Source organism: Ricinus communis, chromosome 7, assembly GCF_019578655.1.
Source record: "Ricinus communis isolate WT05 ecotype wild-type chromosome 7, ASM1957865v1, whole genome shotgun sequence".
Lineage (NCBI taxonomy): Eukaryota > Viridiplantae > Streptophyta > Magnoliopsida > Malpighiales > Euphorbiaceae > Ricinus > Ricinus communis.
In genome coordinates this window covers 1,545,035-1,570,380 of record NC_063262.1, presented here as the reverse complement: position 1 = coordinate 1,570,380, position 25,346 = coordinate 1,545,035, and the positions used below count along the sequence as shown (strand labels likewise).

Sequence of the window (25,346 nt, the reverse complement as noted above, 5' to 3'; positions counted from 1 at the left end):
CAAGATTACTATTATATTAGGCGTAAGGTCTCTTCATCGAGATTTACCCAATCTCAGCCCTCAAATAATCATAAGTTTCTTTTATTTAGTTTCTCAAGATTTGCTCAACACTCTTTGTAGCTCTAGATAAGATTAAATTTATGGCAATCTATAATATTCAAATTTGAACCTAAACTTATTAAAACTGAATATTCATATGTTGACACGGGATGAGGATCCATTTTCATATCTACGAATTTGAAGATGTTTTTGGTGAATAAACTAGCTCGCTGGAGAAAGAAATGTTGTTACATGAATAGTGGGTGCTTATTTTGTTGTCCGGAGAAAGAATTAAAATTTGGTTTTGCTATTACCAAGTCATGTATCAGGAAATGGAAAATTATATCCTTAACGCAAGTACACAATGTATTATAATTTTGGATTCAAAATGCATAAATTTTATTGAGAGCACACTTATGTAATGTTTTGTTGCTTTATTTATAGTTTTGTACAGATTATGTATGATTTGTACGTAATTTTTTTTATTGTTTTATTTTATTTGTAATATTTGAAATTAAGATTTTATTATTTTTATTATTTTCAATATTCAAGAAATATTGAGAATATATTATTTTCTAAAAAAATTACATTATTGGTTAAGTCTTTTGATTATTTAAATTTTCAAAACTAAAATTTTATTAATTTTCTCTAAAGAGAAATTACATGAATGGTTGAATTTTCATATATATTTAATTCTTATAATAATGATATTTAATATCATAAATATAAATAGAAATAATAAAGAATAAATTTTTCATAAACTTTCTCAATGTAATTTTGTTTATAATTTCTAATATTTTCATAAATAGTTTTTTAAATGACCTTTAAGGATAACTCTATATTTTTATAAAACATCATATTTGCCTTTTATATAACATTGAATTTTCACTGTCATACATATTTATATTTAATAAATTATAGGTTCATCAGCAATACAGTATAAATTCATTGAAGATTTACTGTTAAATATAGTTATAAGCAATAAGATCATTAAATATTGTTTATAGGTTCATTAAATATAAAGTGTAGATTCATCATTTGTGAACTGTAAATCCATTATTTAATAAATAAATTTATTTTTAAATTATGAATTTTTAAATTATAATATTTGAATTCTATGTGTACGTGTGATGAACCTGTAATTTATAAATTATGAATATTTTACTTTTAACCTATGAATCTATATTTCTTTAATGAGTTTTTGGACTATTATATATGAAGCTCAAGTATACTTATAATGAACCTGTCATTACTTACGAATTTATAGTTTTATGATTGATGTTTTCAGTTTTTACTTATGAACTATACTTGTGTTTTGTACTTTATACTTATGAAAATAAAATTATTAATTTTAATGTTTCATTATTTTTACTAAATTTTAGAAATTAAAATATAATTATGTAATAATAAAAATAATTTAAATTTAAATATTTGTGAACTAAAACTAAATAGATAAAATATAAACATACATTAAATATAATTAAATGTAATATTCTTATGAAAAATATGAAACATTAATAAAGTTTCATATATATGTAAAATTTTATATTAGAATATATAATATTTCACTATAAAAATACTAACATATTACTAAAAGATAAATTTTATACTGTAATAAAAACTAAATATGAAATATACTTAAAATTTATCTTTTAGTAATATGTTAGTATTTTTCTTACTATAATAATAATAATATAGTAAGCAAATAAAGAGATGGTACACTTTGTATAGTGTAAAGTAGCCTTTATATTTTTTTAAAAAGAATATTCACACATGTATTGTGTGTTTGGTTGATAATGAATTAGAGACACAGGTCCATTCCTACGAAGCCGAGTATATGTAGATTTAATGTGTTGAAACTTATATAATCTCATGTATCATTGAAAATACTCCAAGACATCAAAAATTGTAAAAATAACTATTCGAATATCTATTATATTAAAATTATAAATGTACTATAATTTTTGAAATAATTATTTACTTTTCTAATGAATGGATGTTAACTGAATTTATAATTTATAATTTTAATTAATTAATCTATAATTTATAATGAATATGGTAAATTATTAATTTCAATCCTTATTCATTTCAAATTTAACGTTTCCTCCTGAATCTTTGAATTTTATATTTTATAATATAAAATTATAAAATATTAACAATATTAATAAAAAATTAGAAAAATACAAATCCTAAAAATAATAGAAAAAAAATGCATACGCTTCTTATTTTCTTTAATACCTTTTCCTATAATATATATTTACAGAAAAAGCAGAAACATACAACACGTCATAAATAGCTGCAGAAATAGCAAACCAGGCGGTGTCCACCGGACAGCGTCCTCCTATTACCGTGACTTGCCGAATCACACATTTGAAAGTAACCTAAACCCTAAAATCTTTACTTTCTCAATTCACACTATCTAATCCCTAAATTCCTCTGTGAAATTTGTTACCCTTTGAGTCCTGAGTCCTTAATTTTTCATTAACCACTTCAATTCGTTTACTGCTTGTTTTCTTTTTTTGGCGTGTAATTATTGAAGATGGACATCGAACAAAAACAAGCAGAGCTAATCGATCACTTCGTTAAAATAGCATAAGCTCTTAAAGGCTCAGCTCTTGGGCCCGTTATCGTTGAAGCCACTTCTCACCCTTCACTCTTCGCCTTCTCCGAGATTCTCGCCGTACCTACTGTTGCTGAGGTCAGCATCATGTCCACTTTCCGGTTTTTTCAGTAATTTGATTCATGTCCCGTAATTTCCCAATTTATGCTATTTATGAATTTGGATTCAGAATTAATTATGGTTCTTTGCAGCTTGAAGGAGTTGACAATTCCGTGTACCTTGATGTGCTCCGGTTGCTCGCACATGGCACATGGACCGACTACAAGAGTAAGCTTACTCTCTATTCTTTTTCTTTGTGTTGCATCTCTCTGTAGTAGTTAGTTATGACATCGACACCTGAAGCTTAATTTTGATGAAAACTTATGTCAGATGCGCTTTATTTATATTCTTGTGAATTAATTGTTGAGATGCTGTGTTCTTAAAGGGATCCGAGATTTTTGGGCTGGCAGACTTTTGCTAGATTAGTTAGTACAATGTATGGAATATAAGCAAAGGTATTTCCAAAGTTAATGCAGGCGGTGGATGAGCTCTTCAATCTTTAATTGTCCCTGAATTTGATTCTCGTCACCGACACTTAGAGGGTAATTACTGAATGTACATGTTATATTTGATATATCAATACTCGCAAGGATATAAACCGAATGTTAGTATAAAAAGTTGACTACGAGGTCGATTTCATAAAAATCTGTTGAGCAAATATACTATAAAGACTAACCATTACACAAAAATACTTAAAGTAAATCTAAACACTTTAAGCGAATGTTTGAAAATAGTTTTAAAATTTATAAAAGAAATTAAACAAACCGTAAAATAAATATGTAGATAAATGATTAGTATAAACTATATAATAAAATAGTATTAATCTACCTTATACTTAGTACCTTTTATTTTTCTTTAAGTCCAAATCTAATGAATGAAATGGTGATCTGTCTTTTTTCCTAAATCACTATTTTTAACCAAAAATTTTCATAACAAATATTACTATTAAATTGATATGATGGTCAATCAACAATAATAGGTGAAACTAATACAAGTATAAAGGTAAAAAATCATTCATTAAATTTATAATATATAAAGTTCATACATAAGTAAAAAGACAAACTAAATACTTATGAAATTTAGTCTGATATATTTAATCTAACGGTCATTGTAATTAAATAGAAAGACATAAGAAATATAAATAGAAAATTAAAGCTTCTTCAAAATTTAGAAATTCTTCAAGTGACGAAGAAGATTGATCTTCACTCTCCACGTCCTAAAAATCTTCTTTGATCCTTGAAAAAATAATGTAAAACTAATTAAATGGCGTAGAAGATGAAACTGTAGAGAATTCGCGGAGAGAAAATAATCAATCTTCTTTGTTTAATTTATCTTTACTTCTTATAGAGATTTCTTTTTCAAAGTCCTTCTCTAAACAAAACACTGTTATATTATCTCTTAGTTATCCTAAACAAAATAAACAACTTAAAATGTAATTATCCTTATTTACATCATAACTAATTAATTCCCCATTTGTGGGCCTTCATAAATTCGGCTAGGCTGGTAATACTGATAGTTCATTTATCTTTATTCCGAGGCATTTTACAAACAATTCAATTAAAGCCCATTTATGTATTTTTGGCTCATATTTTCTTTTTTTTTTTACTAATATCACCTAAAAATAGACAATAAAGATAAAATGAAGTAATAAACACATATTTTTACATATTATGTATATAAAACAATAACAATAAATCACTAAAACGTCTTAATTATATATATACATAATATGAACATGTCAATATTACAACGACACTTTTAACTTACTCTGAAATATTACAAACACTGAATGTCAAGTTGTTCTCACATGTTCAACATGCAAATATTCTTAAGCTTTTAACTCACTCTGAAATATTACAAACACTGAATGTCAAGTTGTTCTCACATGTTCAACATGCAAATATTCTTAAGAAATCAACTAAGCTTTGAATTTACACCAGAATTTCAGGATCTGTTTAACACTATCTGTGGTTCTAAATAAGATTAAATTTGTGGCACTCTATAATATAAATATACTATAGAAAATTTCTAAGATATTTTTTATCTTTTAAGATGAAAAACCACTAATTAACGTTTTAGAAATTAATGATAATATAGCTAAATTACTTAATATATCTTGCGACTGTGGAATGCAAATTAGATTTTATCAATTTTTTTTAAAAAAAAAAAAATTATTTCGCTGAAGCTACAGTAAAAAAAATAGTTTATAATATTGTGAAGCTACCAGAAAAACTCAATGAGTTCCCACTTTTTTTTATTTGATCTTTGGAATGAATACATCTTATGACTGAAATAGAAAGTGGAATGAAAAAACATGCAGATGATATTTCGGGTACTGGGGGACGAAGATTGCCTGAAGTTACTCAAGAAATACAAAGACGCCATGACAAGTAACAATGAGGAGAGGTCCGAAAGGTGATAATCATAGACACAGTGATGGAAAATAAAGATTGGATTAAGCAATCAACTGAGACCATACAGCTCTATGATCTTGAAATGATGGTCCTTGTCTTCAGTTAGGAGAGGACCCAGAAAGAGTGGGCTAAGCTCTTCTTTTGATGTCCCTGTTCTAGGCTTAAGGTCAATCATTGAGGTTTATCCTTAAGAATATCAAAATCTCTATGTACCTATTTTTATTCCTAAACAATAATTGATGTAATGAATAATTAAATACCTATAAAAATATAAATAAAAGCAATTATAATTTATTTAATTGATTTTTACTTAAATGAGTTATTACAATTTTTTTTCAAATAATCCGATGGTGATTACCATCAAATTAGATATAAAATATTAAGAAAAAGTTCAACTAGATAAGGATATACATTTAAATTAGGTAAAAAAAATTTAATATTTGCTCCGTCAAATTCTTTTAGTTAGCTTCAATGAGTTGAAGATTACTATTATATTAGGACTAAAGTTTCTTCATCGAGGTTTACCTAGCTCCAATTCTCGAGTAATTATGAATCTCTTTTATTTATGTCTAGTGTTATGAAGTTGCGCGTCAAAATTTTTATTAAGACTCATATAAGCATAAAATAACAATTGGTATTTATTTAATCAAAAGAATCTAACTAAATGAAATCAAAATTTGAGATGATTTGAAAAACAGCATATCAAATAGCATTATTAATAAATGGCCAATTTGTTGTAAAAAAATAATCACAAATGTTTTATACTTTCTACAACATCAATCTTTTACTTTGTTTTTATTTTGAAAAAATCAGATTCAACAATTCATATACCATTAAACTGCATTTTATATTAAAACACCATGTACTGCTTAAAATATTAAATAAACTCCTATTACGAAAGAGCTGAGCTTATAACTATTACTTTATTTATATTATGTTAAAATTAATGGCTATTTTCTATTATATAATTTACAGTTTATTAGTTTTTATAAAAATTAAAAATAAATAAATTAATTAGAATATATTTTATATAAATAAATATTATAAAACTTATAAATTTATTAACATCTTTATAATAATTTAGATTTAATTTAACGTTGCTAGTTACATACAATTAGCTATATTTAGATCCCATTCGGATTTTGCAAATGAATTCGAGATAAAGAGGCTTCAAATTTAATAGGATCAAAATGCCATTGACCTTTTTTTATGCCTTTTTCTCTCTTATAAGTCGGTAAAAGGCTAAAAGGATAATTTGACCCCTGCTTAAAGTCAATAGACAATTTATTTAGATTTTCATAACAAATTTTACTATTAAATTAATATGATTGTCAATCAATAATAATAGGTAAAACTAATACAAGTATGAAGGTAAAGAAATCATTCATTAAATTTATAATATAAAAAGTTCATACATAAATAAAAAGGCAAACGAAACACTTATGGACCAGATTACATATTTAATCCAACAGTCATTGTAATTAAATAAAAAGACATAAAAAATATAAAATAAAAATTAAAGCTCCCTCAAAATTTAAAAATTATTCAAGGGATGAAGAAGATTGAACATCACTTTCCACGTCCTAAAAAGCTTCTTTGATCCTTGAAAAAATAATGTAAAATTAACTAAGTGTTGTAGAAGATGAACTGTAAAGAATTCACAGAGAAAAGAGTAATCCATCCCTCTTGTTTAATTGGGTAAAGGGTTTCTCAAGAAATCATAAGAAAGTAATTGGAGTATGGATATCTGATTATTATAAACTTAGAGTTTGGAGTACGAATATTTGATCATTCCTAAACCATCACTGTTGGGTTTGGACATTTGACCATTCTGAACTATTAATTTGGAATTTAAAGGTTTAAATATTCTGAACTATTACTTTGGACTTTGGATGTCTAGACTAGGCACTAAGGACTATATAATAACTAACACTTACTTTAATTTTTGGATACTAAGGGGTAAATTGTTCCGTCTCTGCCAAACTTTTGAATTTAATATTTAATTAATATTAGTATTTTAAGTTTTTTTTTATAATAATATTTCTATTTCTATTTTAATTTAGAATATTTACTATTTTGTTAATCTATTTTTACTAACTCGGCAATTGAAAATAAATATTTCTAATTGATTTGCAATATTAGCAATATAAACTTATTAATAGTTTATCTTATTAAACATGTGAATCCACTTTTATATTTTTTTTAAACTGCATATATATATATTTGAAAATAGACTATATGTACTTAAATTATTAGATAGTTATATTATTCATATATGGTAAATTAATTATGAATATTTTATTTTTCATGGTAACGTCAGTAAAAATAGACTAGAAAATAGTTATAGGTGTTCTTAATTAAAACAGAAACATAAATATAAATACTAATATTAAAAGAAAGAAAAGTAAGTAACTAGAACCACTTAAATACATAATCCAAACTTTTAATACCGACATAGTAATTTACTCCCATCTTTATTTCAATTTATCCATACTAACGTCTAACTTAATTTTTCTGTTGTTCATCTCTATTATTTATTTGTTTTCTATGACGAAGATGATGAAGATCCATTTTCATATCTATGAATTTGAAGATGTTCTTGGTGAATAAACTAGCAAGTGGGAGAAAGAAAGGCCGTTACAGGAATAGTAGCTTTGCTATTACAAAGTCAGAAGGATTGAGAAAGATGGAGAAATTTATGAGACTTTATAAAGCCATGAATCCGCAAACGGGTAAGCAAGTATACAATGTGTTATGGTCTTGGGTCCAAAATGCATGAAATTTATTGATATAAGATTTATGTAATGTTTTATTGTTTTATCTATAGTTTTGTACAGTATAATAATAATGTAGTAAGAAAATAAAGAGATGGGATAGGGTACAAGAAAAAATAATGTTTGTATAATGTAAAGCAGCCTTTATATTTAAAGAAAAAAATTAGCACATGTATTTGATAAGGATTTCATTCCTATAATAGCTAATGTATAGTTGTATATTACTTTCCTATTATAATTAGGTTAATTCTTCTATTGTATTTAGGATATTGCAATACTTGAAAATCACGCATACTGCTGGTTATATAAATAGGCTGTAAACAATACGTACAAATCAAGTTTAATATTTTCTGATAACATTAATATGGTATCAGAGCTGGAGGCTTAATAGCAAAATCTTTTTCGATTCTCTTTTTATTTATTTTTTTCAGATTTTTCTCTTCTTTTCTTTTCCTTTTATTTTACAATGAATTTATCATCTTCCTCTCTTGTATCTATTTCTATTCATTCTCTTAATGCTCTTTCACCGAATATCACCAATCATATTCCCATTACACTTAATGCCACTAATTATTTGCTATGGAAGGCACAACTTGAGCCTCTCTTATACACCTATGCTTTGGCTTTTCATATTACTGAAGGCGCTCAAGCACCCCTAATCACCATTGACGGTGCTGCCAATCCAGCTTACATTAATTGGTTTCGTTGTGATCAAATGGTTCTTAGTTGGATCATTGGTTCTATATCAGAACAGTTTATGCCTCAAAATTATTGGCTCTACTATTGCTCGGGAAGACTGGAAGAAATTATCTACGGCCTATGCCTCCAGTTCTAAGGCACAGGTTCACACTATTAAAAGTATTATCTATAAGTTGCATAAAGAATCTATTGAATATGTTTCTCAATATATTCAACATGGAAGTCCATGTTTGATACTCTGGCTTCTCTTGGAAGTCCTCTACAAGAAGATGATCTTGTTCAGGTATTAATTAATGGTCTCGGATCTGATTATAGACCCTTCATTCGCTCTTTGGAAAATCGTTTTGATAGTGTGGGATTTGATGACTTCTATGGCTTGTTGTTAAGTGAGGAAACCAGCCTGCTAGCTGAAAAATTGCAGGCTCATTCCTTTTAGCCGTCTGCGTTTTCTGGTCAAGTTACATCCTTTAGTCGATCTGCTCCTTGTTCTTTTCATGGTCACAGTGGACACAATTCTAGGGGTAGAGGACATGGGCACTTTAGGCCCAATTATAATATTGGTTACTCCTCTTATAATTCTTATTATCAAACTATATTTGCTCCCTCTTTGATGTCTTCATTGAATTATTCCTCAACTTCTCAATATTCATCATCATTGACTTGCTTTAATTGTAATGGTATTGGTCATATTAGTCGTACTTGCTCATCACCAAGAGTAAATCGACAGGCTCTTCCTCCTCTTCTACCAACACCTCGTCCATCAATCAACTTTATCCATGCCTCCTCAGCCGAACCATCAACCCTGGATTTTAGACTTTGGCGCCTCTCATCACTTCACTCCAAATTCTAAAAATCTTCAAAATTATGTTATTTATCCAGGCAATGATGGAGTTATCTTTGGCAATGGTAAAACTTTTCCAATTACTACTATCGGAATTTCGGTTTTTCATGTTGCCAATAATTCTTTTTATTTACATAATATTATGATGTTCCAAAATTACAAATAAATTTGCTCTCTATTTCTGGCTTTACTAAAGCTAATCATGTTTGTATTGAATTTTTCGTTTCGTTTTGAAATTAAGGATATCCATACGAAGGATTTCTTTGCTCGGCGAGCAAGGATGAATTTGCCTCCTCCTGCACCAAAGTCTGCGTTTTTATCAAATTTTAGTTCTTGGCACAAGCGTCTTGCACATGCCAATAGTTATTCCTTATGGTAATTTTAATAAACAGATATATCAATTGTATAACTTTTAACTAAGTAATTTTAACTATTAAAGGTGAAATTGAAAGTTACTTATCAAATTCATGGATTGTGCTTATGGAATGGGTGCAAGAAAAACTAAAATGAGAACAGGGGCTTCATTCAACTTGAACTTGAACTCATTGCAGTACAAAGACGTATGACCCTATCCGATATTTTCTGCATTTCTGTTTGTTAAACAAGAAAATACATATATTAGGTGGTGAATTTTCTTTTATTATTTTTAATTCTCTTTGAGCTATATTATTGTTTATGGGTGGAGACTTTGAATTTTTTTTAAATGAGGATTAAATTTATTTACCAATTACCTTAAGCTTTTTCAATTCAGACTTTCTGGACAATTATTATTTATTATTATTATTACACTACAAAAAAGGCTCACAATTTGGAATCAAAGGAAAATTGTTAAACTAAATGATTCTAAATGCTGTTATAAGTTATTTGAATAAATCAAGCATTAATTGGACTATGACCTGTTCATAATGTAATTTTATAGGAAGATAGTATATGCTTTATTGTAGTAGATTTTCTGCAAGTTAATTGTTCCTTCATCTGTATAAATAAATGAATTTAATGATTAATAATATATATTCCTTTCATCTCATATATCATATTCTAAATTTTACGTCAAATTGGTGTCAGAGCATTAATCTTAAAGATTCTATAAAATTCACAAAATAAAAACATGAAACCCTCAACCACATACAACCACCAAGTAACCTACACACAAGCATAATGGAATCAGAAATTTCTTTCACTGCTATTCTACTTAGATGGAATGAATTATCAGATGTGGACTGTTAAGATGGAAGCATATCTTAATGCTCATGATTTATGGGAAGCTGTTGAAGAAGATTATGAAAACAACACAACGATTGCTCAGATGAAAAATCATAAAGATAAGAAGCTAAAAAGATCCAAAGCTAGATCAATTTTGTTTACAGCTATTTCATCTATTATTTTCAACAGAATAATGACAATGAGAAAAGCTAAAGAAATTTGGAATTTTTTAAAGCAAGAGCATGAGGGAAGTGAGAAGATAAAAGGAATGCAAGTGTTGAATTTGGTTCGAGAATTTGAGATGGAAATGATGAAAGAGTCGGAAACTATAAAATATTATGCAGACAAGCTTCTAACTATAGCCAATAAAGTAAGACTCCTTGGTACTGTTTTCTCCAATTTTAGAATTATTAAAAAATTTCTTGTAACAATTCCTAGAAAATTTGAAGTTATAATCACTTTTCTAGAAAACACAAGATACCCATCAAGCATCACCTTGGTAGAATTATTGACTGCACTACAGGCTCAGGAACAAAGAATGCTCATGAGACAAGAAGATACTCTTGAAGGAGCTTTGCTAGCCAAATCCAGAACAATGATAGTGGTAAGAATAAGAAAAAGAAGAATAACAAGTCAGGGAGTTACAACCACAACAACAGCAGCAATAATAAAACCTCTAAAAACTTTTCATCATGTCCTTATTATAAGAACACCAATCATTTACAGATGAAATGTTGATGGAGGCCAGATGTAAAATGCAACAAGTATGGACAATTAGGATATGTGGAGAAGATTGTAAGTCTTCACAACAACAAGGAAAGCAAAAGCTGCTATTGAACAAGTCGACGAAGAAGAACTTTTCGTAGTATCTTACTTCGCCACTTCAAGCTCAATAGAAAGTTGACTAATTAACAGTGGTTGTACAAACCACATGACTTATGATCAAGATTTATTTATAAATCTCGATACAACCTACATCACCAAAGTTAAAATTAGAAATGGAGCAAAAAAAAAAATAACTGTAAAAGGCAGAGGAGCTGTGGCAATTAAAGGCTGCACAGGTTTGAAACTAATCCTTGATGTTCTATATGTTCTTGAAATTGATCTAAATCTGCTGAGTGTTGGTCAATTACTGGAGAAACGCTACAAAGTTCTCTTTAAAGACAAAAGTTGCATGATTAAAGATTCAGATGGCAAAAGCTATAGTGCACAAGGTTGAATTTGATAGAGGAGGAGCAAGCTATAGTGCACAAGGTTGAAAGCAATACAATGCTTTGGTATAAAAGGATGGGGCATTTTCATCATGATGCCTTGCTTTACATGAAAAAAAATAATCTTGTGCAAGGGCTCCCTGAATTAGAAGAAGAATTACTTACATGTGCAGCTTGTCAATACAGCAAACAAACAAAGGTGCCCTTTCCAGAAAGAAAATCTTGGAGAGCAATAAACAAGTTGTAATTGGTGCATACAGATGTAGGAGGACCATAGAAAATACCATCTTTGAACGACAGTAAGTACTATATTGCTTTCATTGATGATTATACGAGAATATGTTGGATTTACTTCATGAAATATAAAGCTGAGGTTCTTGACATCTTTTACAAGTTTAAAACTTGGGTGGAAACTCAAAGTGGAAGAAAAAATGCAGATGATAAGGTCAGATAATGGAACTGAATATACATCTAAAAAACTCAGTAAGTTTTATGAAGATGCAGGCATTGAACACCAATTATTGTGGAGCACAAAAATAGAACAATAATGGAGATGACGAGATATTTGCTTCATGACAGAGATCTTCCAAAAGTTTCAGAGGTGAAATTTTGCTAAACAGATTGCCGTCAAAATTTGTTTGAAAAAGACTCCATTTGAAGCATGGTATGGTTGCAAATCAAAATTGCGGAATTTGAAATTTTTTTTATTATGGATCCTTGCTTCTGCTATCCTCGAATTGTGTTAAAAACTGGAACTATCCAGATAAAGTTCCAGGAGTTATATAAGTGCTAGTTTTATCGGACAATTTACAGATTCTGTAGCATATAAATCTATTGTATTTATTTTTACTTTTGTTTGTTATTTTCTCTTGAGACAATGTAATTGGGCTAGTTGGGGTTTTTTTTTTTTAGGTTAAATGGGTAAAGTGTAATGGTTTGGATAGTTTGTTTTCTCAATTAAAAAGAATTAGTAAAATTATTATCATAAAAAAATATCCCTATTATAATATATAAACCACATTCTGACGGAAAGAGAGAATCTGATTGGATTGTTTTGAATTTCGTATCTGAAAAAGAAACAAAAAGGAAAAGAAAAGAAAGCAAGAAAGAAAGAAGATGGTTTTGAAAATGATTTTTATGCTTTCTGATTGATTGGATTATTGTAAATATGATTATTTATGAATCATCAGCTGTCATTGATCCTCTTTTCTTGGGCTCGATGTTATGTTGATGGTGATGGGGACTCTTCATCTCCAGCCTCATTCTCTAAATATGTGGTGGAAAAGTATTGGACAAATTGAATAAAGGTAGAAAATAAAAATTGGAAGTGATTTTTCTTTCATTTGGAATAGAAGAAAAAGAAAGAAGGGAGATGGAGAGAAAAATTATTTGTTATATGTATTTATATATCATTAATTAAATTCAAGATTATGAATTTGTAAATAATTAAGATGTTGAATTCGAGTTTTTCAAATCAAAAGATATTTATAATTGAAATAAAAATGTCAATATTTAAAAGTGTGTAAATGATAAAATAGAGTTTTTTCGAATTTAATAAAAACCTTGAATTTGAGTTTAAGTATGGAAATGCGTTAAAATTTTTAAAATAATATTTTACTATTTATAAAGATTTTATACGACACTTTCTAAATTATTTAGACTAATTCTGAATATTAAATTAAAAGATAATCACAACAATCCGTGCAACTAGTAAGTAGTCTAAAATATATGCAAAAGGCTGAAACATTGAAAGAAAAAAAGATTTTTGACATATGTTAATTTTGACAAATAAACATAGTGATGATTTGTAGTTTTTATATTCATTGTATTAATATAAATGAATGATTAATATTATCTTTTATATATTAAATTAATTTAAATTGTACTGTTGTGTGGATTTATATATTTTGTACACATAAAAATTTTAAAGTATTTTGAATTTAATTTTGTTATTAGTGATTTTAGATTATTATAATTTTTTTACTATTAATATTCTATTCTTCTTAATTTAAAAGTTTACAACCTATTTCCTCTTACATTCTTTCTCTCCTATCATTTTTTTCTCTGAAAATAAATTCTATTTTTTATTTAGTAGTGACTAATTTACTATTAGAGTATTACAATATAAAATTAAAAATCTTAAAAGAAATATTGAAGCTAAGATATTAAATATTTTTATCTTTTATTTATCAGCATAGATATTTTATTTTAGTATATTCTATTAAACAAATATTAAACTTTTGTAGCATAACTAAAAGAATTGATTAACAGCATCTCAACTATATTTATATTTGTTGAGGTCGTGATAATCTTTTTATTATTCAAATGTTAATTATTCTCCAAACAAATTAGGTTGTTATTATACTCTCCATTTTTGGGAGATTATATAATATTTTATTTTTATATGAATTTAAAATAATTATATTTATAGATTACAGAATTTTATAAGTTAAACTCATAAATATGGACTATATTATACGGATTTTCCTTTTCTTTTCCTCTCAAATTTTTTTGAGCTTGACTCATTAGAATTTATTTAGAACTTATTTATTAATTTTAACTTAAATTTTTTAATTTTATTGATTTATTTAACAATATAATTTATTTTATTATTATGTTGAATTGATTGATTTTGAACATTAAATGCTTAATAGAAGTTAATTATAATATATAATAAAAACAAATATATTTTTACACATTAATTTATATATATATATATATATATATATATATATATATATATATTAAAATAAAAATATTATATATCTCTTATGAGTTTAAACACAAATTCATTAATGAGTTAGCTCACGAATAAGCTTATAAGTCTATAAACGAGTTAGCTCACAAGCTAACGAGCCGAGTATTGACAAGTTTGAATTTAGTTTGTTAATACAATCTGACAATTAACTCTTTTATTCCGTCATTCTGCTGAAATCAACTTTTAGGAATAATTTTATATGAAATGTTGGATCTTGTCCTTAGCCCATAATTTAGCCTTAATAGAATTACATCTTCCAAAGTTAATATGAATCCTCCATTCGGATGTCAATTATCTGTAATCATAAAATTATCTGCGATATGCTATAGGCTTTGGTCCTGCAGTTTAAATTCGAAGTTTGTTAAACGTCTTAGCAATATCCTTTGCACATCTTATTACATAAATCATACTGTGAATCATATTTTTCATGTCAGCATTTACCATGAATAATAATTCAATAAAAACTAACATAAAAATAATAAGAAAATAATTAAAATTTACTAATTGTTTATTACAGTGGCTTCTATTATTACTTTGTTTAAAGCAAAGTAATTTTACTTCGGTTTGAAGACCATTGATTTGTAAATTTTTAAATTTTATCTCTTTAATTTTAAATTTAAAAGTGACTAGCTACCTGATAAGTCTTACTACTTAAAAAAAATATATATATAATATTATTACTTTTGTGAAATTTAATAATTTATGAAAGATTGATCAATTTACGAAAAATACTAAGTTTTTTTTATAAATGTGAAATATTGAGTTTCAGCCTGGATATAAAGGTAATTCTCCCTATTTTTTCTATTCTGGAGCCTTGCTTCTGCTATCCTTGAATTCTGTTAAAAACTGGAACTCTCCAGATAAAGTTCCAGGAGTTATACGAGTGCTGGTTTTTATTGCAGATTCTGTAGCATATAGATATAATATAAATGAATGATTAATATTATTTTTTATATATTAAACAATTTGAATTGTATTGTTTTATGGATTTATATATTTTATACAGATAAAAGTTTTAAAATATTTTGAATTTAACTTTGTTATTAGTGAATTTAGATTATTATAATTTTTTTACTATTGATATTTTATTCTTCTTAATTTAAAAGTTTAAAACCTATTTCCTCTTACATTCTTTCTCTCCTATTTTATTTTGCCTGAAAATAAATTCTATTTTTTATTTAATAGTGACTAATTTATTATTAAAGTATTACAATATAAGATTAAAAATCTTAAAAAAAATATTGAAGCTAAAATATTAAACATTTCTATCTTTTATTTATCAGCATAGATATTTTATTTTAGTATATTCTATTAAAAATATATTAAACTTTTGTAGCATAACTAAAAATAATTGATTAATAGCATCTCAACTATATTTATATTTGTTGAAATCGTGATAATCTTTTTATTATTCAAATATTAATTATTCTCCAAACAAATTAGGTTGTTATTATACTCTCCATCTTTTGGGAGATTGTATAATATTTTATGGGTATGATAAATATAAATATATTGTTTTATGGGTATGATACAACCCCACAAATAAAGAGGGCATTAACCCACTCCTGTTTGTTGCCCCTTCACATCAAAAGGTTTATGCCACAGCCCTTTACGATCACTTTCATGTTTAGTCATCTTTGTTTTCCTATCGTTGGTTCAAGTTGAGCCACATCTACATGAATAATTAATGTATACAGTAAATATCATTGATAGCATATATATATATATTGTCATCTCTATTTGTGAGGATAAATTTTTTAATTTCTAATCTTATCCTTTTCTTTTTCTTCCTTCCGCTAAACCTTCAAAAAAAAAAAAAACATGAGCCAATTTTATATAATTTTAACTTAATATTTAGTAAAAGCTCATAATCAGTAATTATAAATTGTGATATTTGTTTTATTTATAAAAATTAGTTAGCATTATATAAATTATATTAATAATAATTGAAGTAAAAATATTTTAAATAGGTTTTTGCATGTATATTATATATATATATATATATATAATCTAGTGGTTAATCCATAAGTTGAATCAATGACTTATTATATATACTTACTAGATTAAGATTTAAATTGAATCTGATAATGAATTACTTGTTGGTTCTCCAAAACCATATCAATAATAATCAGCTTTTTCTCTTTTTATGTGTAGTAATTATTGGATCATCAGATTTGAGTGCAGCATGCGTAATGCTTGTTTGGTATGCATGATTTTTCATGTAGCTGGTGGCTCAACCTTTGATGTGAAGGGGCAAGAATTACTTTTTGTTTGAGGGGACACAATTATGGCCTTCAAATTTAGACGTGTTCAGTCCTTCGTTTCCAATTTTATTCTATTTCTTCCCTCTTCCATAACTTGCGCTCTTCACATTTCAACTGTCTTTATATCTTTTTTATCATCAATTAAATTTTAATTAATTTTCTGAAAGAGTAAGTTTATTTTCATTCTTCGCTTTTTGGTTGATTGTATAATATTTTATTTTTTATATATAAATTTAAATGATTTTATTTGTATATTACGAATCTTATAAGTTAAACACATAAATATAGACTAGGTAAGCGTTTGAAGCTCATTTTTAATTTACAATTGCAAGTAAATAACATCAATTATAAAAAGATTAATGAAAAAATTAAATTGAGCAATTGACCGGTAAGGTGCTTTAACTCCCGTGAAGAGCTTTTCTTTAAGTGTAAAAGGATTTACTTAAAGTACGGATATATATAGTGGCGGATTGTTTCACGGGATAAATAAAATGTTATCCCTATTACAAAGAATATATATAAAAAAAGGAATTATAAAGAAAAATCTAATATTTTTAGAGGGGTAAAACAACAATTATGAAAAAAATACATGAACCTAAAAAGATTTTAAAAGCTAGGGGATAAATAAAATGTTATCCCTATTACAAAGAATGTAAACAAAGGAATTATAAAGAAAAATATAATATTTTCAGAGGGGCGAAAACAACAATTATAAAAACTACATGAACCTAAAAAAGATTTTAGAAAGCTAGGGAAGGCTATACCCTATATATATATATATATATATATATATATATATATATATATATATATATATATATATATATATATATATATATATATATATAATATTATATAATGGGTTATGTATTTTAATATATATTATATTTTAAATAAATTTAATTATATAAGATTATAAAATATTTAAATTCTTTCACTGTATTTATTAATAACTCACTATCAATATTAAGCTTTATATGTTTATGTTATCTAATTATATTTATTATAATTATTATTTATTAAAATTATTATTTATCAAAAGTAATTAATTTTTAGTTGAATAATTATTTTTATTTAGTTTCTTAAAATAATTTTGAAATAAAATCTCCATGTTAGTAAAAAAATGAAAATAAAAGCTAGGGTATATATATATATATATTATATAATAGGTTATGTATTTTAATATATATTATATTTAAATAAATTTAATTATATAAGCTTATAAAATATTTAAATTCTTTCACTGTATTTATTAAAAACTCACTATCAATATTAAGCTTTATATGTTTATGTTATCTAATTATATTTATTACAATTATTATTTATTAAAATTATTATTTATCAAAAGTAATTAATTTTTAGTTGAATAATTATTTTTATTTAGTTTCTTAAAATAATTTTGAAATAAAATCTCCATGTTAGTAAAAAAAATGAAAAGAAAATTATATTTTAGTTTATATTTTTTATTTTTATTTTTATAATATAATATTTTTAAAAGTAATACTATTATATTAATTTTATTAAGATTAAGAAATTAAATTCTCACAATAATAAGAAAAGAAATTAATTTTTTTAGACTAATTTCTTTGCCAACATAAAAAAAGTTTACTTAAATATCTTGATAATAAAAATTATAAAAGTGCCATAATGTTTATAATTCTCACAAATAAGGGTTTAGAATTATAGAAGTTCCACAAAGCTTATAATTGGTCTTAAATGATAAGAATTATAGAAGTCCCACCCTACAAATTATGTTGTCTGGTTGCTATTTTAATAGAAAAAAATATATTTTTTCAGTGTACATATATCTAGAGTCTGCCGGAAAGAATTTTACAGATGGTAAAACATTATCTCAAGACTTTTAAAGTAATTGCATATTTAGGGTTTAAATTCGAGAATTTTAGTTAAACTAAAAAAAACTCTTACTATCTCATCTACATTTTCTTCGATCTTTGCTTTAGCAAAGATACCAGAATGAATCAAAATGCGCATTAGGCGAGGGATACATCGGGCTTTGGCTGGGTGGACAGGTAAGGCGGCAATGAGCTGGGAGAAGATGGGTCTGTTATGGCTATGGATGGCATCAGGGATGCCTAGCTAAATTGCAGATTTAAGAGACATTGAGTTTATGAAGTTGAATATATGATTCCATATATGTGCTTGAGCTTGAAGCAACTCGTGAGCATCATGCTTTCCATCAGCCATCTTTAGACTTTCTTGATCAGATGGTGTTTGTGTTCTCAAATATATATATATAGAATTATCAACAACTTTGATCATACAAGGCGATAGAATGCACCAATATATAGGTGAAAGGATAATAATATAATGCTTATTAAACTTTGTATTTACGTAAGATGCTTTTTTTGAAGTTTCGAGAATTCAACCTCGGATGATGAGAATATTTTTATTTTTATTTGCCAAGAAACTCATCAAGCTTATCCCATGAGTCCATTTATCAGTTCATATATTAGTTTCTGAAAACTCAATATTTTGATCTGTATCGCCATATAAAGATACTTATTGGTTTTTTTTTTTTGATAAATAGATTATCTTATTATAAAGATTCCTATTGTTATTGAATATTATTACCATCTTATTTATTAGACGGTAACTACAATATTGCAACATGAATTAATACTTATTTTATTTAACGTATAATATTTGTGTAAATTATAGTAAACTATGGAGCTTTCTTCTTAGTAGCAAAAAAGAAACCTCATGTTAACATTCCATAATCTAGTTACTTTTTTTATTTAGAAGAAATATGTATATTCCATTAATAAGGATTAATAAGTACATTTTGATATAAAAGATAAAAATAAACATCAAACATCAAGAAATACAAGTAAAGAAAGCTACATATAACAATCATCAATCATGTTGAAGGAGCGCTAAATTACAATTCTGCAGGAAGAACGTTCAACTCGGTGGCACTAAGACATATATCGCTTTATTGATGTCTTTTAACGAGCCTGATTATTTGAATGTCAGATTTAATTTCTTTTTTCTATTCACCATTCCCTTAGAGGGAGAACTCAAAACCACTATAATGGATGAGCATAAAATTCCTATAAAATGAGAACTCAAAGCTCCTATAATGAAAAATCATAAAGTTCCTTAAAAATATTAATATTTATTTATTAAAATTAATTAATAACAAAAAAAAACCGCTGCAAATCTAAAAGTAACCGGCGGAGGGCTAAAAAATGAAATTTTGCTAAGAATAAAAAAAAAAAGAGAGAAAAATAGGAGAGGCGGCTAAGGTTTTACTTTTTTTTCCCATAGTCTAGTTATAAACAAGTTTTCAAGATTCTTTTGATTATTCTTTATTTTTAAGTAGGGTCGGCTCAACATCCTCTATGGCCTTAGATAATATTTAATTTGTGACTTTATTAATATAAATAAATTTTAGAAATTATGAATTTTTTTAATTTTTTGAGTTGCAAAATCACTAATTAAATTTTTATATTCAAATTTAAAAAGTAGATCTTTTTTAATTGATAATACAACTAAATTATTTACCTTTTGTGTAACATAGTTGAATGCAAATAGGAGTTATTAATTTTAATTTTGGAAATTTTTTCTCTAAAGCTATCGGAATGAGAATGATTAATAGAATTTATAAGTTATCTGTGCATTTAAAAAATAATATATCTTTATTTATAAAATTTAATATTATAACGGATGTTTTTATTTTTTATTTATAATTATTTTTTATAATTTTTAATTCTATAAAATAAATATAGATTATCATTATTAGGAAGCATGTCATGTTTTAGAAAGAATACAATTTTCTTAAATTATCATTATTAAGCAATTTTAACTTAGATATATAATACAATTAATATTTATTTTTTTTAATTTAAAATCCTTTAACGAGTTACTAAGTAGATTATTAATGTTAATTATTACATTATACATCAAATTTATTTAGAATTTTAATAATATCAGAAGTTTACAAAATTAATAATTATTTATATATTAAAAAATCGAAACCCCTGATTTTTAGAGGCTCTCTATTTTATTGGGCGGCCTTATGTATTGGTCTCAGTAGCCTATGTCTTGAGCCGGTACTATATTTAAGATATATTACAGATATGCAAATTCTTAAAAAAATATCCTTCAGTATCTTATAGATATAATTTTGGTATTTTTTTTCTAATCAAATTCTGACAAAAAAAAATCGTATAAACAAAATATTTTGAAAAAAAAATTGTAAGAATTTCTTTTGACCGGAAAAAGAATTTTCAAAAAATGGTGCGCTATGAAAATTCTTAGAAAAAATATAAATACGAAATGGAATTGATGAAGAAGAATGAAATTGGTCCAATAATTAAGAACAGAAGCACTGAGATTTAAAGAAAAAGAAAACTATCAATATAAATTTATTTCTCATGAAAAAATAAATTTGATGTATATAACAAGTTTCTCAGTTTTTCTTTTCTTTCTTTTTTTTTTTACAGAAGAAATAGTTAAAAGAGAAAGATTGGAAATTAAGGAATGAGCATATTTTGATTTTGAAGTTAAAGGCGGCATCATATTTTTATACACCCTATTAAAGGGTAATCTTTTACTATGTCTTATAATAATTTAAGGGGTCGCATATATTAATCCCACCCTATAAATTATATCGTCTGGTTGCTAGTTTAATAGAAGAAAACAGTTATTTTTTATAAAAATATATTTAGAATTGATTTAGAGCATATCGATCATATGATCCTTATAGGTGGTAACATATTATTTCAAGAGTTTTAACACAATTGCATATTTAAAACTTAAACTCGATACTTTATTTTTATACATCCTCTTAGATTAGAAGAAAGTGAATTGTTTTCATACTATAGACTTTTTTATAACAATAGTTTTTATTAAACCAGATAAATTTGGTGAGACGTGGATCATAGAGACCATCCAATGCAGCCACAAAATTTGGTAGCCCTTTCGGTAGTAACGGAAATGTCTAATTGATTGACTTAAACAAGGGTAATCAACCCACAGTTTCTGCTTTATTAATATCAACATGTATTCTTAACATAGTATCGTAAACATACCAATACAAGTAGTCACTAATATAACTATAGAAGTGTTGAAAGATCACAAGCTCAAAGTCCGATTGAAATCAAATTAATATAACGAAAATATATTATATATTTAAAGATAAACTTCAATAACAGATCTTAAACCTAATATTGGAGTTATCTTGTAGTTATTGAAACCAGCATCTAAAAAGAGTTTGCCCCATTCTTTGTTGTTTCTCTCCTTACCAGTTTGTAATGCCATCATCAGCATATCAAAGAAAAGTTGTGTTTCAACATATTGATCATCAATTACTTGTTGGTTCTCCGACACCATATCAATAATAATCAGTTTTCCTCCTTTTTTGCCTTTAATTGCTTCTTTACTTCGCTGAAGTATCTTTAAGCATTCTTCGTCGCTCCAATCATGCATAATCCACTACTTTCCATCAATGATAAAAATCATAGTATGTTAATTGGAGTTTAAACTTACAGCCCACTAATTGAAAAGAAGTACTACAATAATATAAAGTCACAACTCATTGATAATTTTAAGAGTAGAGTTCTCGTTTAGCCGATTTGATCTATGAATTTTTCTTTATTTAAGATAAATGATATTTATTTAGTAATTAAAGTAAAAGGTCACTTTCAAATTCTTTATTCATAAAAAGTTAACATATCAAAACTATTAAATTTGTCTAATTTTATAAATTGAAATTCGTATAATTTTTTTAATTATTATAAACTGAATGACATGTATCCTTATTTAAATTAGAAAAAAAAAAGAAAGAGATATATAAATTGTAGTTATTTAATGTACCTTGAGTAAAATTGCATCTGCAGGAGGAACCCCCTCAAACATGTTGCCTCCAACATATTTCAAGTTCGCACTGCTTTGCAGACCAGCCACTACATGTGGAAGATCAAATACAATGCAATCCAACTGAGGAAATGCTTTAGCTATGGCTGCAGCCATAGTTCCTGTGCCACCTCCAACGTCAACTAACGAATTCAACCCTTCAAACACTCCCTTGTACTCATCAATCAACACTCTCATGACCAGCCTTGCATCACTAGCCATAGCTTCATTAAAAAAATTGTTGAACTTTGGTTCATTGCCGGCGTACTCCCAAAACGGCATTCCATGAACAGTATCAAATGGAGTAGCATCATCATTCTGAAACCAAGTGCTCACATAGTGCCATGGTTCTGTTAAAATGGGGTCAAGCATGGCTAGCAAGAACGGGGTAACACTCAAAGGGTTGTCCTTGAGAAGGAGTTTAGATGCACTGGTAAGAACAAACCCTTCTTCTTCATCGTTCCCTTTGATCTTTGCGTTAGCAAAGAAACCAGAATGAACCAAAATGCGCATTAGGCGAGGGATACATCGAGCTTTGGCTGGGAGGACAGGTAAGGCAGCAATGAGCTGAGAAAGGGAGATGGGTCTGCCATGGCTATGGATGGCATCAGGGATGCCTAGCTGAATTGCAGATTTAAGGGACATTGAGTTTATGAAGTTGAATATATGATTCCATATATGTGCTTGAGCTTGAAGCAGCTCAACTGCAGCATGCTTTGCATCAGCCATCTTTATGCCTTTCTTGATGAGATGGTGTTTATGGTTATGCAATTAAGAACACATAGAAAGGGGAGAAACTTTGCTCATGCACGACGTTACAGCCCACCAATTTATAGATGAATTATAGGTGTAATTAGGAGCGAAGGGAAGCGTAGACTAGGGGTAGCCATGGCCACCCCTAGTTTTTTAGAACTTTTAATTTTTCATTATAGTTTTTTTTTTTTTCAAGTTAGTTCCTTTAATAATTATTATTATATGCTTTTGGCCTCTTAAATTTTTTCTATTGAGCCACCCTAAACTGTAACTGAGTAATTATTTTCAATTTTATCAAAAAATAATTATTTTATTTAGTCATATGCCTAATTATTATGCGGTTTGTTGCTATTATTTTTTATTGGATTTTTTAAAAGAAATATATATGTTCTATTAATGAAATTAACAAATTTATTTTAATATAAAAGATAAAAAAATATTAAATGTCACAAAATATGTAAAAAAATTATTTGCAATAATTATCAATTTTATTTACGAAACAATAGATTATAATTATGTGAAAAGAATGTTTAATTCGGTGGTACTAAGTCATATATCAATTTTATACCCGTCTTTTGACGAACTCGATTATTTGAATGTTATATAGAATCTCTTTTTTTCTCTTCACGACTCCTATAGAGGGAGAACTCAATCCCTCCATAATTAAGGACTATAAAACCCTTATAAAATTAGAATTTAATATTTTATAACAAAAAATCATAAATTTTTTTAAAAAATATTAATTTTAATTTATTAAATTAAATAATAATAAAATATTACCGATCTAAAAGTGATTTTGGTGAACCAAAATATGAAACTTTAATAAACATAAAAAAAGAAAAAAAAGAGAAACTACTAAAATTTTAGTAAAGCGTGATGATTGGATTTATTACTATTTGTATAATAAAAAAAATGAAATTTAAAAATTATAAATATCTTCAACCTTAAATTTACTTAAAGTAAGATTGTAATATATTAATATAAATTGCTTGTATATTCATGAAGATTTATAATGTATCCAATGAAGACTCTTAAATTGTTTCCTAGCCGATCAATTTTAATATGGTATCACAAATACCGCGTGACTCAATTTTTATTCTTTTCCTATATTATAACATATTCTAAATAATCTAAGTCATAATTAATATATATATATATATATAGGTAGGCTATTAATCCTAAAATTATGAAACTAAAAGAGTATTGATTCTAGTCTAAATTTAGCTAAGAAATTAAATATTATAAATTGTATATAATAATTAAATATTATTATTAGTACTAATGATGAATGGAATTTAATTCTTATTCCACACTAAATTAAAAAATTTATAAAAAGCTTCCAATCTCATTTCCACTTTTCTTCTCATTTTTAACTTCTAATAATTTATGTAAACCTGTTTTATAATTAAATATTTTTTAATAAGTGGAGAAATTAGAAATATTGAAAATATTCGTGACATTTATAGTAGTATCGTTGTATTTTATATTTATTTTTACTTTAATAATTTAATTTTTCAAACATTTGATTTTAAGGGGTGACGATGTTCGGAAAAAGAAGCCTAAAAGTTGATGATCAATTTGAGTCCAGAATCATTAGCAATGGTTGCCGAAAACGTCAGAAACGGCTCCGACAGCCGCTGCCCCCCTTCCTCACATTTTCCACCGCTCCTCGCCACCCGCAGGTGTTGCTGCCACTGCTGCTGCACTTGCGGTAGACCACCGGACCTCCATCCGACGCCACCTCGCTCCGGCAGGGCCTCCTTCGCCGTCCGCCATGGATGGCCGAAGGTCCTCCTTCCTCTTTCTTCTTCTTCTTCTTCTTCTTCTTCTTCCTTTCTTCCTTCTTTATTTTCT

The 25,346-nt window shown here is 26.6% G+C and overlaps 1 protein-coding gene and 1 long non-coding RNA gene across 5 annotated transcripts in view; one reads left to right on the top strand and one right to left on the bottom strand.

The window, feature by feature from the left end:
• Window positions 1–23,826, bottom strand: part of LOC8285028 (probable O-methyltransferase 3) — a 35,156-nt gene extending 11,330 nt beyond the window's left edge. The window contains exons 1-2 of one of the 3 annotated variants that reach the window (XM_002517781.4): window positions 22,701–23,561; window positions 21,834–22,319 (exon numbers count right to left, since the gene is read on the bottom strand). In XM_002517781.4, coding sequence (XP_002517827.2) covers window positions 22,017–22,319; window positions 22,701–23,468 — 1,071 coding nt within the window. In that variant the 5' untranslated portion in view covers window positions 23,469–23,561 and the 3' untranslated portion in view covers window positions 21,834–22,016. Of the gene's footprint in view, window positions 1–21,833; window positions 22,320–22,700 lie in introns of those variants that run through there. The other 2 variants (XM_048376860.1, XM_048376859.1) reach the window with 2 other exon arrangements.
• LOC8269099 lies at window positions 2,293–5,411 on the top strand. 2 transcript variants are annotated; one of them, XR_001535135.3, is made up of 4 exons: window positions 2,296–2,737; window positions 2,851–2,926; window positions 3,166–3,240; window positions 5,019–5,411. It is a non-coding gene; the product is annotated as an uncharacterized LOC8269099 (long non-coding RNA). The 2 variants fall into 2 exon arrangements; XR_007216671.1 differs by having other exon boundaries at window positions 2,293–2,737; window positions 2,851–3,240.
• Window positions 23,827–25,346: the final 1,520 nt, after the last annotated feature.